Genomic DNA, 16,273 nt, shown 5'->3' on the forward strand with positions numbered 1-16,273 from the left:
ATCATTCTAGGGCAGTCTTCTCCAACCTAGTGCCCTCTAGATGTGTTTGCCAACAAGAGCCAGGATGTCGGGAGTTGTAGGCCAATACATCCAGAGGGCACCAGATTGGGGAAGGCTGTTTTAGGGGGAAGATTGGTTGGTATATAAGAGTTTCTGGGAGTCTACCTGGTTTTGTCAGTCGAGTGAGTGGTGGTGAGGCTCTTCAGATTTTTTCCTCCCTCTGTCCTTGTTCCTGGAGCGCTGGCTGACCAGCAAACTATGTGCATCCTGGCCCAAGCCTCACTAACAATGGCCCTGGGCTCCTTCCTTCCCTCCCCTCCCTTGCAGATTTGGATGAGCCTGTCCTCACTGTCCACCAGACCATCAGCGATGTCCGTGGCAGTTTCTACCAGGAGAAGACCGTCTTCCTTCGGTGCACAGTCAACTCCAATCCACCAGCTCGTTTCATCTGGAGGCGGGGTTCCGAGACCCTTTCCCACAGCCAGGACAATGGAGTGGATATCTATGAACCATTGTACACACAGGTGAGAAGGACGGGACCTGTCAGCGTTCTTTGTGGGCCTTCCAATGGGGCTCTGGTCTGCTGTGAGCTGCATAGCAGGGTCTAAGTGGAATGGAAGAAGGGTTGAGGATGCTACCTAGAAATTAGTCATACTCTCTTCTTTCACTTGGATGGTGTTCTGTGTGGTGACTTTCTAGAAAGGGTGAACATTGAGATGGAGACTCAGTGGGATTAGGCAGTACTGGGAGAAGAGAATAATCAATTCTATCCTTCCTCCAAATAGCTCCAGCATGACAAAGTAAGGAGAGTCTGACACTCTGTGCCATCTTTCCCCAACCTGGTGCCTTCCAAATGTGTTGGACTACAACTCCTCAGCTAGCATGGCTGACTGTGAGATGTTAAGGGATGCTGGTACTTGTAGTCCAAAACATCTGGAGGGCACCAGGTTGGGGAAGACTAAGCATTATACCACACTGGCTCTGGAGAGCACAGGGCCTTAAAGTTCCTTCCCATGTATATTTATATATTCAGTTACCATATGAAAGAGTGCAAAGTGTTGCAATCTGCCTCTTTATGGTGAAGTCTTCACACACCCAGTGTTTAATTTACACCTACATTGCTCAGCTAACTAGGCAATGTGAAATCTCCCATGAAGACAGCACATCTGTATTTCCAGGGCCAACAGCTATTGTACTGAAACTAAATGTCAAAAGAACATAAGAGACGACGTTTCCTTAAGAATTATTTTACTTTAAAAAGTTCTTTCAGAGATGTACTGCACTACATAAAAGGCAAAGTGATGCACACAGCAGTGATTACCTAAAAAGCTAGCAAAAACACACAATAAATGAAAAGAATATTTCAAGGAGCAAGTTTAAACAAAAATTATTATTATTATTATTATTATTATTATTATTATTATTATTATTATTATTATTATCTGTACAGCCCAATAGCCAAAGCCCTTTGTCAGAAAGTAAGGAAGTAACTAGAAGAACAGGATACAAAGTTACAGGACGAATCAGAGTGAATTTTTCTTTTCTTTTGCGTGATGTTATTGGCAAAGTTTTTACCATACATTGATAACCATTTAGTAGGGCTTCTACGGGACCAGAAAAAATGGCCTTGGGGATTGGATCTTGTCTATGGGCCTGACATCCTCCAAAGTACCTCCAAAGAAAGAAAAGGCAATAAGGGAAGAATGCAGGGGTGCCCACTGTCCACTGTCCTACCCAATGCCGCTTAACATTTAATGGCAATACCATATCATCATCGTTATTGTTATTATTATTATTAGTTTCATTTCTATACCACCCAATAGCCAAAATGCTATTGGGCTACACTGGGTAGTCTGTCAGACTCCCAGACCCAGTCGGACACACGTGACATCCCTAAATAAAACACTGGACCTGTTAAAGACAGCTGACATATAACTTCATCCCACATACCCATTTCCCTCAAATTATCCCCACAGCTGTCATCGTTGTTGTTAGCTAAATCACACCCCGGGCGGCAGCGCTCCTAAGATCCTTTGCATACCAGGAAAGGGTTTATAGGAGAGAAATGTAAAAAATCATACAAAATCAATGGATGGCCCAATCTGATTCAAATTTGGTGTGCTTAAAGCCCTCCTTAATATTTATTACTGTGCCAATTTTGATGTCTTTATCTTTAAAACTTACACAGATGTAAGCATTTGTTTAATTTGTACTTTAAACATATCAAATTATCCTCCTGTGCCCCCAGTGGCTGCTTGGAGAACAACAAAAGGTTTGCTCCTAAAGAGGTAGTAAAATAGGTAGGTTCTTTTGGCTAAGAAGCACAATTAAAGCAGGATGCATGGGAGTGCTTCACAGTAAAGGCAGATTATAAGCTGGAAAACTTCAGAGTCCTTTGCATGCAATTTGCAGTGATTGCACATTATAACCCTGGTGTGATGAAGGCTTTAAATGCCCCATCACATGCCATTAAATGCCTGGGAGTAGAGGGCAGTCTTAACCTGGTGCCAGAAAGATGACACTGTTGGCTCTAGGTGGGCTTATACTCCATGTACCAGCAAGCTGTTGTTGTTGATGATGATGATGTCTCTTTCCTGGCGGGATGGTCTGTTTCATTAATGGTGCCTGAAGAAACTTTTATTATGCCCGTCACATTTCAGAAAGGACTTCCCTTCCTCAGGGACTGCTTATCTTTCTCCAAATGTGTTGCAAAGAATCTTTCCAATGCTTCCTCTTCCTGAAAATGCTCTGCCTTAATTTTTTCTCTTCTATTTTGAGACACAGAAGTGCCTTCCCCGCTTGCTGTTTCCCTGTTTCATTAATTAACTGCCTGGTGTTTTTGAAAATGACGTTTGTTTGTTTGTTTGTTTGTTTGTTGACATTGCTCAAATATGTAGTAGTGAAGTACTATTCAGATAACTCCAGTATCAATGTGTGATTCTTTTCCTCTTCCCCACCCACCCCTACCCATAAGGGATCAACATTTTCAATACTTCCTGTGTGCTGCCTTTCTTAAATAATTTGTTAGTTTTTCTCTTCCTTGGAACTCCTGGTTAGTTTTAGAAAGTTTGAGTTGTCTTGCCCAAAGCAGTCTGGGAAATCATTATGCCCCCAGTCTTTGCTTTGTCTGCGCACCCACACCTAATTTCAGTGCTTTGGTCAGGAAGAAAACTATGAGGAGCAAGAAAATCCACTAGAAGGGAGAAAGAAAAGGGCAATTCTTTCGGGATAGCTTCATCCCACACATCTATCTGCTAACCTCAGGCTGGATTCTGTGTAGGTTTTGGCTGAGTTTGATTTCTGCACCATGCCCCAGGCAGCCTCTCAGTTAATATATCCCGATACCTGGCTTATTAAAATATCCTTCCTTGCATTCAGAGGAAACAGGTGGCTAGAAGCAGCAGAGATGGAGATGCCTTTGGATGTTCCTATGTAGCAGTATGAATGGATGCACAATCGATTCACGTTTAAGTTTTTTGCACTTCCAGCATAATATCCAAAGAGGGAAAGAGATACATATCACCTTGCATTGAGATATGTGTTCTACCGATGCAAGTCAAGTCTGTCTGTCTCTTACACAGGAAGCAAGGAAAATGGATGTTCAAGGCACTTGCACATTCATTCTCACATTTGTTGTATAAAGTTCGATGATATCCTGTGTTGACGGCTTAATTGGTCTATTACGACAGATAGAAATATGCTAGGTGAGTGATGCTGCTCTGAAGAAGATATTCAAGTAGTGTTTGGTAAGGAAATTAGCTCTTCGAATACATTGTCTGTGTTGCCATCCCTTCTCGGTAGGGGGGGCATTTTCCTATCCTGGACAGGTTGTTCCTACATGCGTTTGCTACCCCCAATGATGGATTGAGAGGCAACAAGGAACTAGACATGTGAAGCTAGTCTGCTTGGCACTGTATGTATTGTTAGAGGGAACTAGAGGGAATATGATGTGGGATTGCTCTTTTTGTGCAGCCATTTCTTGGCCCTTTTCATTGTCATGGTAGAAAAAAAAGTTTAAAAATTTCCTTTGAGACAGCTGTGTGGATGATCTCACAGTCTGGATGAATAGCATTTTGTGGGGTCTGAATGTCACTTTGACTGCTCCTGGCTCTAGCATGAATCTTTGCTCACTTTTCTGGTCTGCAAGTATTTTTTCTGCTCTGTTTTCTGTTTGAGGCATATGGTGGACTCAAAGGATTTGATAGGTTGGTTACTGAAGGAGGGCTGATTGATTCTACTTGCAAAAAGAAATGGTGGGAAGGAGCTTTTGGTTAGTTTCATTTCTGTAAACATTAGTTTACATGCTTGCTTTAATAACAGCGAACCTATGATAGGCCTGAGAGAGGAGCAGATCTGAGCAGTTTCCTGTGTTCAGGTAAGCAGTGATCACAAGAAAAATGTGCCATGTGGATTCACCCTTGGTTAAGTTAGACTGTTGTACCAGTAAGATGAAAGAGAAAAGGTTGGTTTCTCAATGTCACATTCCTTTGTATATCTCTTACCTCCTCAGTATTGTGGCTGGTCTTTAAAACAAGGCTTAGTAAGATGGTTGACTCGATTAACAAGTGAATTGCAGACTTAATAGTTTAGACTTTGTAAACTGATTTACAGTCCCTGTGTCTACACCCTTTACCCAACATTTACAGATCAATAAATCGGATGCATACAAACCAGGCATATATCACTAGTTGACAGGCAGGCTGTAAATGCCATTGTTTGTGCAGCATAGCAACCATTCTCCAGGGAGGTGTTCTTCACAGGGGTATTGTCTCCTAGGTATTTATCTTGCTCATCCAGCTCAGATGCTGCATGTTCCGTGGCATATTTGTGTGTGAACGTCATCTTCTGACCTGCTCAAGTGAATTTGTAATATGGGTGGCTTTGCGTGTGATCAGTCTCATGAAAGACATTCCCTGAAACAGATTTACCTCTAGCCAAAAGGCAAATACAAGCTAAGGCGAACAATGGGACATTTCTCAGAGCGCCCGATTAGCATGCCACCTGAATAAAAATATTGACGTAACTAATGTGGCATGCCTCACTTGGCATGGCAGTCTCAACGTGTTCAGTAGAGTCCTATGGAACAATCTGTTAAATGGAAAAGGTAGTCAAGGGGACTGGTGCTTTATGGGAAAAGATACCCATGCAACAGGGTAGAGGAACATGGAAGGATCATTGTAAGCCAGTGGGGATGCAGGGGGACATTTTTATTGGTCTGGGGGGAAATGAAAACTTCTACAAGGTGGAATGCATTGGCTTAGCAGAAGTGTGTTGTGACAAAATCAGAAGAGTAAAGGAAGAAAATAAGCTTTGATGTTGAATGATATTAGAAAGAAGAAGGGATTTTACAAGCACGCTAAAACTGAATACAAAAGACACACTGGATATACTGCTCAAGAAGATAGAAGGGAAGTATAGCAGAAGGTTTTATAAAGAGCTGAAGACGTCTGTTCCTCATTTGATTCAGCCTTTCAAGGAAAAATATCAAAGGTCGCGCTAACCAAAGTGTGTGTGAAAGGAAGCCCAAGTGGGGGCTGATGACATTCATTCAAGGATTCTAAAGGAATTAGCAGGGCACTATCAGAATTACTATCAAATTAGAAAGGGAACACGAAGCTGGTTTCTGCTTAGAAAAGTAAATAGTAGTAGCACCTATCACTTTTGTATAGCCCCATCATCTTGATTTCTATACTCAGGAAGATAATTAGAGCAAATAGTAGACCAATTTTTCATAACCTGGGAACAATGGAGTGGATCCTAGCAGCCAACGTTGTTTTGTTATTGTTGTTTTTAAGGAAAGTGATTATGATAAGCTATATTTGATAAAGTAATTCATTTTGTAGACAGATAGAGTTCAGTTCATATGATATAGTTGGACCTTAGCAATATTGTTCGACTCATCAAACTTCAGAGTTACCAAATGATGTGGGTGGGGTGGGGGAATCTGGCCTGTTCAGCTGTTGTTTTGCCAGAAAAACAAGAGACAAAGCTGGTTGCTGACAGACCCTCCCCCTCACACACTCACACAGCCACCATCACCACCAAAAGCCCTATTTAAAGCTGTATGCCTTAGCTGAATAAGACCCACCTCAAACTACATAGCCATGTTCATGGAGGATAAGGCTGTCAGTGGCTACCATTGGTGATGGCTATATGCTACCTCCAGGAACAGAGGCAGTAAGCCTATGTACACCAGTTGCTGGGGAACATGGGTAGGAGGGTGCTGCTGCACTCAGGATCATGCTTGTGGGTTTCTCATGAACATTTGATTGGCCGCTATGTGAACAGAATGCTGGACTAGATGGACCCTGGGTCTGATCCAGCAGGGCTCTCCTTACATTCTTATGCTGGGTTCTACCCTAACAGCCTGGCCCCAAAGAAACCTCTGCCTCCAGATCTGACAGAAGGTGCTTCCAGGTAGAGAGGCACTTGCCCTAACAGTCAGAAGCCGTTGTGTAGCTATTTTGTCTTTTCTTCCTTAGCTGATTTTCTCGGTTAACAAAAAAATGGGAGAGGCAATGGGAAAACATGGGAGGGTGGAAGGTGAGGTCAACTGGACACACACCCCAGTAAAATTTTGTGAATGAGAGGGCGATGGTCCTATAAAAGCCTCATCTGGAAGCACTCCTGAACTGCTAGGCTCTCATCCTAAATCCAGGTCACTCCTTCCCCAAAACACTTCCAAGAATTCTTTTATTTCAAGAATTAACCCAACCTAGTCCTGTTTCCTTAAAAGGAATCCTGAGAATTATGAAAAAGAAAAAGAAAAAACCTACTACAGGATGATCAAAACATCTCTGAGAGTAATAAGAGATGGATCAACCTCAGCATAGGAAGGCATATTGTGCTGTGTGCTGCAGGGATCCATTGTTGGATCCGTGCTATTTATATATGTAGGTTGTGGATAGCATGTTCATGAAGTATGTGGATAATACAAACATTTTGGAAATGTTTTAGAGGGCAGGTTCAAAAGACAGGATATGTCAACAGTTTTTGAATATTAAAAATGTTCTAGAAAGAAGAGGGGAACATGGGTCTAGGGCATTGTCTGAAAGCCACCCTACTGAAGCTAAGCAAGTCTGGGTCTGGTCAGTGTATAGAGGGGAGACTGCTTGGGAACCACATGTAGCCATCTTGACTTCAATGATGGAAGAAAGGTAGGATATAAATGTAATTAAACAAATAAAATAACTGTTTATGAGGAAAGGACAAGAAGCAATGGTATAAAATAAATGGTTTTAGTACTGAGAATTACATTGCGATTATTCTCCCATCTTCCTTCTGTGGAATTCAAGGTGGTGAACATAGGGTTCCTAGCCGGTCTCCCATCTAAGCACTGACCAGATCCAGACTTCCTTAGCCTCAGCAAGGTTACTCTGTCATGTGACTTTACACCATTGCCGTATACACTGTGAGGAATGTGTGTTGGAGTGCAGTTCCCATCAGCTCTAACTTGGATAGACAATGGTGAAGGAAGATGGGAGTTGGAATGTAACAACATCTGTGGGCGCACTTTCCCCACTTCTGCTATAGATAATCTGTTGATTCTTTTTCAATTCTATGATTATATGTCAGTAACTAGAAGAATCTAAATTTGTGTAGGCCCTGGGCTGTGCGTAGGGATGTGTGAATCAGCAAAACATGAACTCGCCAAAGTCCTCCAAATGACTTTGATTGTTTTTTCTTCTTTTTTGCATAAAACCCTGCATATTTTCATGCATATTTTTTTCCAAATCTACACATCAACTGTGTGCATTTTTGAAATGTACAGATTCTTCTCCCATTAAAGCACATTTTTTAAAATTTTCTCATTTTGAAGTGGATGTATTTTTGAAATGTACACATTCTTCTATGATTAAAGCATATTTGGGTATATGTTTGAAATGTACACATTTTTGAAATATATGCATTCTTCTCCCATGATTAAGGGGTATTTGTGCACATTTTTAAAATTCATTTGTTTTGAAATTTATGCCTTTTTGAAATGTATGCATTCCTCTCCCATGATTAAAGCGTATTTGTACATTTTTTAAAGGTACACATTTTTTACATGTGTACATGCTGTCAAACTTTTTTGTGTGTGTCCACAAATCACCCTGCAAGCTCAGATATGTAGGGACTAGGGATGTTGGAAGAATCCATCTATGGTGGAGTTCACCAAGCTAATGTGGATTCCTGCATTGAGCAGGGGGTTGGACTTGTTGGCATTATATGCCCATTCCAACTCTACTATTCTATGATTCTGTGGTCAGTTTGGCACCCTGGACTTTGGCTCACTTTCCTGCAAGCTTTCCTAACTTACCCTGCATCAAGTCAGGCTGGCTCACAAATTTTCAGGGGTAGTGGGATTATGTAAGTAAATATCAATTCACATAATTTGTGCACATTTTTGCTGTTACCATGCAAATGCAGCTGAAATTTGCACAGATTATGCAAATTACAGCCGAAATTTGCACAGCTTGCTATTTACATGAATAATTTTTAAAAAACCAAAACCTTCTCAAATTTTGAGACGAAACTAGCAATTCGGCTCATAGATACAAGATGAGTCAGGGGAGCTGTGAAAATCCAGCGAACCCAAAGGGCTAGATTTCCTGGCAACAGATATCCCTGGTATGGACTTCGACCGCAGAAGGCGTCTGAGTCCATGTTTGGTCTAGAAAGTGCGAATTGGGTAAAATGCTGATAAGAAATGAATGGAAGTAGATTTCTCCTAATGGAAAAAACGTTTACACTGGACTAAATCGGAGTAAACTGAGGCAAGGGGATCTGTGTTCAAGGCTATTTTGATTTGTATTTTCAGTCTAGTTGCTGATTCTGGCAATTCTGTATTATGGGTGCAATCCTGTTTTCGAGGAGAGCTACTGAAGGGCCGTCAGATGTTGCAGGCTTCCCTCTCCTCCAGCAGTGAGGGAGGCCTGCAGGTGGAGTGGGACATTTGCCACCAGAGATCTCATCGTGGTGGAAGCTCCACTGCCACCACTGTTTTACCTGTCATGTTCCAGTAATGGTCGCAAAATGGGGCATGTTGAGTATTAGGGGAAGCCATGAATCTGTAGGATCCTCTCATTCCCTGGACATGCGCCTCCCTCCATAAACCCCAACTTCACCAGTCCTAGAGCTGACCACAATAGGAAGAAGAAAAGGGGAGAATTAAAAAAGGGAGAAAAAGCCACCCATTCCACCTTCTACCTAGCTGCAGTGAGCCGGCATAGCTTTTCATTTGGTAGTAGTTCTGCCACAGAATTCAGCCTCTTTTTTACCCTCACAACCCCAGGATTGTTTCGAAAGTATTCAACTATCTATTTATGTATACTCCAGTCTAGCTCCCTTGAGATCCCGATAACTACATTAAAATTACTTTTGTAGAGTACAAACTTTGTTACGAACCAGTAGGAGCAGCTCTAACTGTTGCAAAAAGATCCTTAGAGCAGAAGCTGCTTGTTCATTGTTTCAGTTTGCTTTTCAAATCACACAATACTTGTTTTTGGCACATAAATTGTAAAACTTGATATTGTTGAAAACATTATCAATTCCAATTTGTTGCTTATTCTATGGGATACACCCCAGTATCCATTGATACTCAGCATCTTGTTGAAGCAGTTGGCTAGCTAGAAACCTTTCATCTTCCTGATCTTCTTTACTAGCCAAATTTGTCTCATTTTGTAGCCAAATTTGTCCTATGCTGTTATTTTGGGTTTATGATTATATGTGGGAAAGCCATGGGAACTGGAAGTTACGTGCATACGCCAGAACGTGGGTTTCCAGTGATTCCCATGATCACAGCTACTCTTTTGGGAGTCACAATCATGCCATGAATCATTGCAGTCCTGTATTGCTAATATATACTATACTTTGGTCCACAAAATACTTTTCCATCTGATCACAGGTACAAATAGCCATGAGGCAAACAAGCCTATGATCACATGAAAGAAACTTAGTAGTACCGCAGCATGTGTGAGCCAGTCCTAAAATTCTTTGTCAAAAGAGCTGTCTGGTTCATTTCAAGTACCTGTAGATCCAAGCAGATCATATGACTTCTCTCATCCTGTTTCCTTCCAAACCCTCCAGGGAGAAACCAAAGTCCTGAAGTTGAAAAATCTCCGACCCCAAGACTATGCCAGTTACACGTGTCAGGTGTCTGTCAGAAATGTATGTGGCATTCCTGATAAATCGATCACCTTCAAGCTTACCAATACAACAGGTGAGTCAGAGAACTCTCAACAGGTAAATGTCATTAGGACATACCTCTGGGCACAGAAGTCCCATCCATTAAGATCAGCAAGCGACACCCTGTTAAAGACTCCTTCCCCAAGGGAGGTAAAGCTGGCAGGGCAACAGATTCTGAGCCAGAGGGATTTCTGAGCAGGATTTCAGACTCCTTTGTGAGCCCCACTTTGGATCTTCCAGCTCATAGGACCACAGTGAGTGATTTGGGTGCAAAGTGTTATATCAGAAGAGGTTACAGGGGTGGATCAAATGATGCCTTTCTCCAGGGCAGGATCTACACGTCGTACTGAAGGCGCTTGCGTGCACCTCCAGTGCGCCCCCCAAACAATGGTGTAGATCCTGTCCAGAAGAGACGGAGGAGGAGGCGGCTGGGGAATCCGGCCGCGTCCTTGCCGCCGCCGCTGCCCACCTCCCCGCTGGCCTCCTGCTGCCAGCGAAAGAGCCACCCGGGTCGGAGAGCTCGGTGGAAGAAGCCGCTGCCCCGCCTTCTTCCGCTGAGCTCTCTGACCCGGGTGGCTCTTTCGCCGGCAGCAGGAGGCCGGCAGGGAGGTGGGCGGCGGCGGCAAGGACACGGCCGGATTCCCCAGCCTCCTCCTCCTCCGCCTCTTCCTCCGCCTCTTCCACCAGGATCTACACCATCGTTTGGGGGACGCACTGGAGGCGCATGCAAGCGCCTTCAGTACGACGTGTAGATCCCCTCCAGATCTTTCCCAGTGAAAGAGTGCCTTCCCTTCTGGCTACCTCAGTGATCCTTCCCCACCGCTGCTATCCCTGGGCTAGGGATGGGGGGGGATCAGTCTGTTTCCGGTCTACGTCACTTACACGTGTGTTCACTCATCAGTCCATTCCATTCTGTTTCTGCATTAAGTTGTAATTTAGTTGGGGTTGCAAACCTATGTATGTTTAGACAGGGGAGAAAGCCCTATAACACCTGTTGGCTGGGAGATGCTGGGAGCTGTAAGACTTTTTTTCCTGTCTGAACATGCATAGCATTGCATCCTTATTTTTTTAAATCCACACAAAAATTCATATTGAAATAGCATTCTTAAAATGTATTCTCAGTCAAAATATGTATTTCTGACCTTGTCTCTCAGAATACATATTTTTACACATACTTTGGTATGTTTTTTTCAACCAAAAGCCATATGGAACACTCAGGAAGTGCAAAATCCAGAGGATGGCTAAGGTCCCATCTCATAGTTTTGCAAGAAGTACAGATCCTATCAGTCCGTACCAGAATTTGCAAAGATCTAATTTCTCAGACATCCTTACCCTGATCATCCATGTGAGGGGTGAGGGCATTCCAACAGGGCTTACCAATGTAACATCAAATGCGGGTAGATCTTAGTGCAGTTGATATCCCAGTTAAGTTGAGTTCCCAATTAAACTATGTTTTTAAGTTTTAGTCGTCCCTGTCCACAAGAAGCAGCTGCCATAAAGTAAATTATCCACTGAAGTGAGCCCTACTTAGAGTGACCATATGCCCAGATTTGCCCAGATTTGTCCGGGTTTTTGATGACAAATCCGGGAGAGGGAGGGGAAATCCGGATTTTTCCAAAGAGCAGCTCTAAGGGGAATTAACAAAAATGCTTATAACTTTGTTATTTTTTAAGATAAAGACATGAAACTTGGCATGATGGTAGCTCTTAGGAAGGGCTTTAGTCATACCAAATTTGAAATGGATCCGTTCATCCATTGATTTTTTAGGATTTTTTTTTAAATTGAGGTTTTAAAATTATTATTTTTAAAATTGTCATTTTTAAAGATAAAGAGATGAAACTTTGCACTATGATAGGATTTAGGTAGAGCTTTAGCCACACCAAATTTGAAACAGATCTGTTCATCCATTAATTTTTTAGGATTTTTTTTAAAATTGAGTTTTTTAAATTATTTTTTAAACTGTCATTTTCATAGATAAAGAGCTGAAAGTTGGCATTATGATAGTGTTTAGGTAGAGCTTTAGCCATACCAAATTTGAAACAGATCTGTTCATCCATTGATTTTTAGGAATTTTTTAAAATTTGAGGATTTAATTTTTAAAAAATATATATCATTTTTAAAGATAAAGAGATGAAACTTGGCACCATGATTGCTCTTAACAAGGACTTTAGCTATGCTAAGTTTGAAACAGATCTGTCCATCCATTGAGTTTTAGGATTTTTTAAAAAAGTTTGAGGTTTTTAAAAAAATTTAAAAATGACATTTTTAAAAGATAAAGGGCTAAAAGTTGGCACATGATAGCTCTTAAGGAGAGATTTAGCCATGCCAGGTTTGAATCAGATCTGTTCATCCATTTTTTTTAGGATTTTTTTTTAAAGTTCAAAATTTTAAAATTATTGTGTTTTAAAACTGCTGGAGCCATATCCTTCAAACTCAGGTTGTCAAACCTCCTCTTTGGGGTTTTGCATATTGAGCAGTTTCAGCCCTTGGCATTAAGGGGATCTCCAGTCTTTAGATAAACTGCCACAACACCCACCCTAATGTTAGAGTAGAGAAACTTGTGACAATTATACACAAGCTTTTTAAAAAAATTGAAATTAAAAAAGCCAGCCATTCGGCTGGCCAGTACCAAACCCTGTTAACAACAACAGCAGCTTGCAATGAGTGAAGACACAGTCAGAAAAGATATTTGAGGGAAGGGGAGACTCTATCACACAAAGCATAGCAAAAGCTTCAAAGTACAGCAAAACCTACAAAAGTAGGAGTGAGTGAAGTTAATTTCAGATACATTGAATCTCTCACTTGTTCTTTATTTCAGTGATTTTAACATTAAGATGCTATGTAGAACAGATTTGTCTTAAATGTGTGCAGTAAAATCAGACATGTGACCAAGGCTATGTTCGGGTGGGCACGCCCCCTTGGTGCTGGACACGCCCCCTTGGGAGCCAACCATGTTGTCCTCCTTTTTGTTTTCCAAAATATAGTCACCCTAGTCCTACTAGTGTTGGGAGTGGGAACAGCTGCAGGTACAGAGAGAGAGCAACCCACTCCCCACAGTTTAACATCCCCACGCACCTGCCCCTTTTGTTCTGAAAACCCAACCTCCTCTCTGCTGTTCTGTGTTTGGGTCAGAGCTGATTTCATTGAATGGTTTTCCTTGCTTGACCCTTAGACAGAGGCCTTTCCCCGCTTTGCAACTTGCAGTCCTTTAAGGAGGGCAGTTTAACAACAGTAAAAGCTGCAGGAGTCTTGTCTCGAGTGCCAAGATACAAAAAAAGGGCAGGGCTCCTGCTGCTTTCACTGTAGTGATGAAGAGGGAATTTCACCAGGTGCTGCATGCATACAAATGACACCTGCTGAAATTCCCTTTTCTATACAACTGTTAAAGATACAAGAGCCCTGTCCTCCTTTCCATATGGTCACCCTATCAGTGTGTGCACAGAATGCTAGACTAGATGGACCCTTGGTGTGATTCAGCAATGGCTCTTCTTATGTTCTTACACTAAGTTCTATCTTAACCAGCCTGACCCCAAACTCGCTCTGCCTCCAGATCTGACAGAAAGTACTTTTGTTTTGGAAGGGGGGGGAAAGGCCTGTCTTATGAAGTACTAGAAATAAAATAATTATAACAAATGCTCTTAAAACTCACAGATTTTCCTGTCAATGAAACATCGAATGCATCCAAGAGACGGCCTTTTGACAGTACTGAATCTTTCCCTCTGAAATGTTTCCTTGGTTTTGTGGCATGGACCAAGGGCCTTATACATGCAAAGCATATGCTCTACTAGTGAACCGTGGCCGTTGGGGAATAGATGGCTGGTATAAGGATTTAGGATGGCTGGCAGAAGGTTTTAGCAGCAATACCGGATAATAAATTGAACGTAACAAGCTGGTGCTGTAGTCGGAAAGGTGAAAAGGCCAAAGTCTCCTATACAAGATATAGGCAGTCATGGTGCCACCTTACACAGCAGTATTTAAACCTCCTGCCCCATGTTCACTTTTGAGCTTTCTGGCCAAAAAGGATGTTAACAGACTGCAAAAGATTCATAGGAGAGCTATAAGAACGCAGGGATGGTTTGTATGTATGTGTAGTGAAAGAGATTTAAAAAGCAAGCTTTGAGAGCATGTGTAGAGGAATAGCTAAAAGAGCAAACTGAGAACTAGGACATTCCTGGGTTGCTCTAATGGCTGAACATCTCTGTCTAACTACCGACCTGTCTCTTTGTTGCCGTTTGTTTCAAAGATCCTGGAGCGTGCGGTCTACTCTCGCTGTCTTGACTTTCTTTCTAGTAACTCTGCTTTGGATCCATTTCAATCTGGATTCCGTCCTCTGCATTCCACCGAAACAGCCCTTACTAAGATCACCAATGATCTCCTTACTGCCAAGTCTAAAGGCCATTATTCCGTTCTTATTCTCCTTGATCTAACTGCAGCCTTTGACACGGTTGATCATGATCTTCTCTTAGATTCCCTTCATGACCTTGGATTTTGTGGCTCTGTCTATAACTGGTTTGCCTCCTATCTAGCGGGCCGCTCTTTCAGCGTGTTGACTAATGGCAGCTCGTCTTCCTCCTTTCCCCTTTCAGTAGGGGTTCCGCAAGGCTCGGTGCTTGGCCCGTTGTTGTTTTCCTTATACATGTTGCCCTTGGGCAAGCTTATTCAATCTCATGGTCTCCAATATCATCTGTACGCCGATGATACACAACTATATCTGTCATCTCCGGAACTTTCTCCTGATGTTCACGATCGTATCTCGGCATGTCTTTCAGATATCTCAGCTTGGCTGCTTCATCGTCGCTTGAAGCTTAACATGGCAAAGACTGAATTGCTTGTTTTTCCTCCTAAACCTTCTCCTCATCTCTCATTCTCTCTTACTGTCAATGATGTTACGCTTACTCCGGTCAAGGAAGCTCGTAGCCTTGGCTTTATCTTCGACTCCTCGCTCTCCTTTATTCCTCATATTGAGGCAGTAGCTAAATCTTGTCGATTTTTCCTGTATAATATTGCCAGGATTCGATCATTTTTGTCTGTCTCTTCTGCCAAGACGCTTGTTCATGCACTGGTTATTTCACGGTTGGACTACGGCAACCTTCTTCTCTCTGGCCTTCCTTCTTCTCACATCAGCCCGTTGGTTTCTGTTCACCACTCTGCCGCAAAGATCATCTTCTTAGCACGCCGCTCCGACCATGTTACTCCGCTTCTGAAATCTCTTCACTGGCTTCCAATTCACTTCAGAATCCAATATAAACTTCTCCTGTTAACCTTCAAAGCTTTTCACGGTCTAGCTCCTTCCTATCTCTCCTCTCTCATCTCACACTATTGCCCCGCTCGTGCTCTTCGCTCCTCTGATGCCATGTTTCTCGCCTGCCCAAGGGCCTCTACTTCCCTTGCTCGGCTTCGTCCATTTTCGTCTGCTGCCCCTTACGCCTGGAACGCTCTTCCAGAACATTTGAGAACTACAAGTTCAACCACAGCTTTTAAAGCTCAACTAAAAACTTTTCTTTTTCCTAAAGCTTTTAAAACTTGATGTTGTGCAGACTTCTACTGTTACTTTCTACTGTTAGTTTTTCCCTACCCTGTGCCTGCTTACCCTTCCCTGTACCTGTTGGCATTCTCTTCCCCTCCTTATTGTTTTACTATGATTTTATTAGATTGTAAGCCTATGCGGCAGAGTCTTGCTATTTACTGTTTTACCCTGTACAGCACCATGTACATTGATGGTGCTATATAAATAAATAATAATAATAATAATAATAATAATAATAACTGTAAGAGCAGTTCAACTAGGAAACAAGCCGGCTTGGGAGTTTCTTCCCTTGAGAGTATCAAACGAAGCCTCAACGTCTTGCTTTTAAGTATGAGGCTAGACAACATTCTGGATGCACCTATAGACACCTTTTCATACCAGTTAAATTTATCTGAAATAACAGCCACTAACATGTTCTGTAGAGGAGGACAGGGCTCTTGCATCTTTAACTGTTGTATAGAAAAGGGAATTTCAGCGGGTGTTGTTTGTATGCAGGGTTGCAGAACCTCTTTCAGCCCAAATACGCCGGTACTTTGGGTCCCACGCCTTTGCCCCTCCCCCTGGAATGCAGCCCCT

At 42.4% G+C, this 16,273-nt stretch overlaps 1 protein-coding gene across 1 annotated transcript in view; it reads left to right on the forward strand.

Annotated features, from left to right (window-relative positions):
* Nucleotides 1–16,273, forward strand: part of MDGA1 (MAM domain containing glycosylphosphatidylinositol anchor 1) — a 311,837-nt gene that overhangs the window by 126,587 nt on the left and 168,977 nt on the right. The window contains exons 4-5 of the mRNA XM_063125616.1: nt 328–524; nt 10,072–10,204. Of these exons, the coding sequence (XP_062981686.1) occupies nt 328–524; nt 10,072–10,204 (330 nt within the window). The remainder of the gene's footprint in view (nt 1–327; nt 525–10,071; nt 10,205–16,273) is intronic.

The sequence above is a fragment of the Elgaria multicarinata genome, chromosome 4 (assembly GCF_023053635.1).
Source record: "Elgaria multicarinata webbii isolate HBS135686 ecotype San Diego chromosome 4, rElgMul1.1.pri, whole genome shotgun sequence".
Taxonomy (NCBI): Eukaryota; Metazoa; Chordata; class Lepidosauria; order Squamata; family Anguidae; genus Elgaria; species Elgaria multicarinata.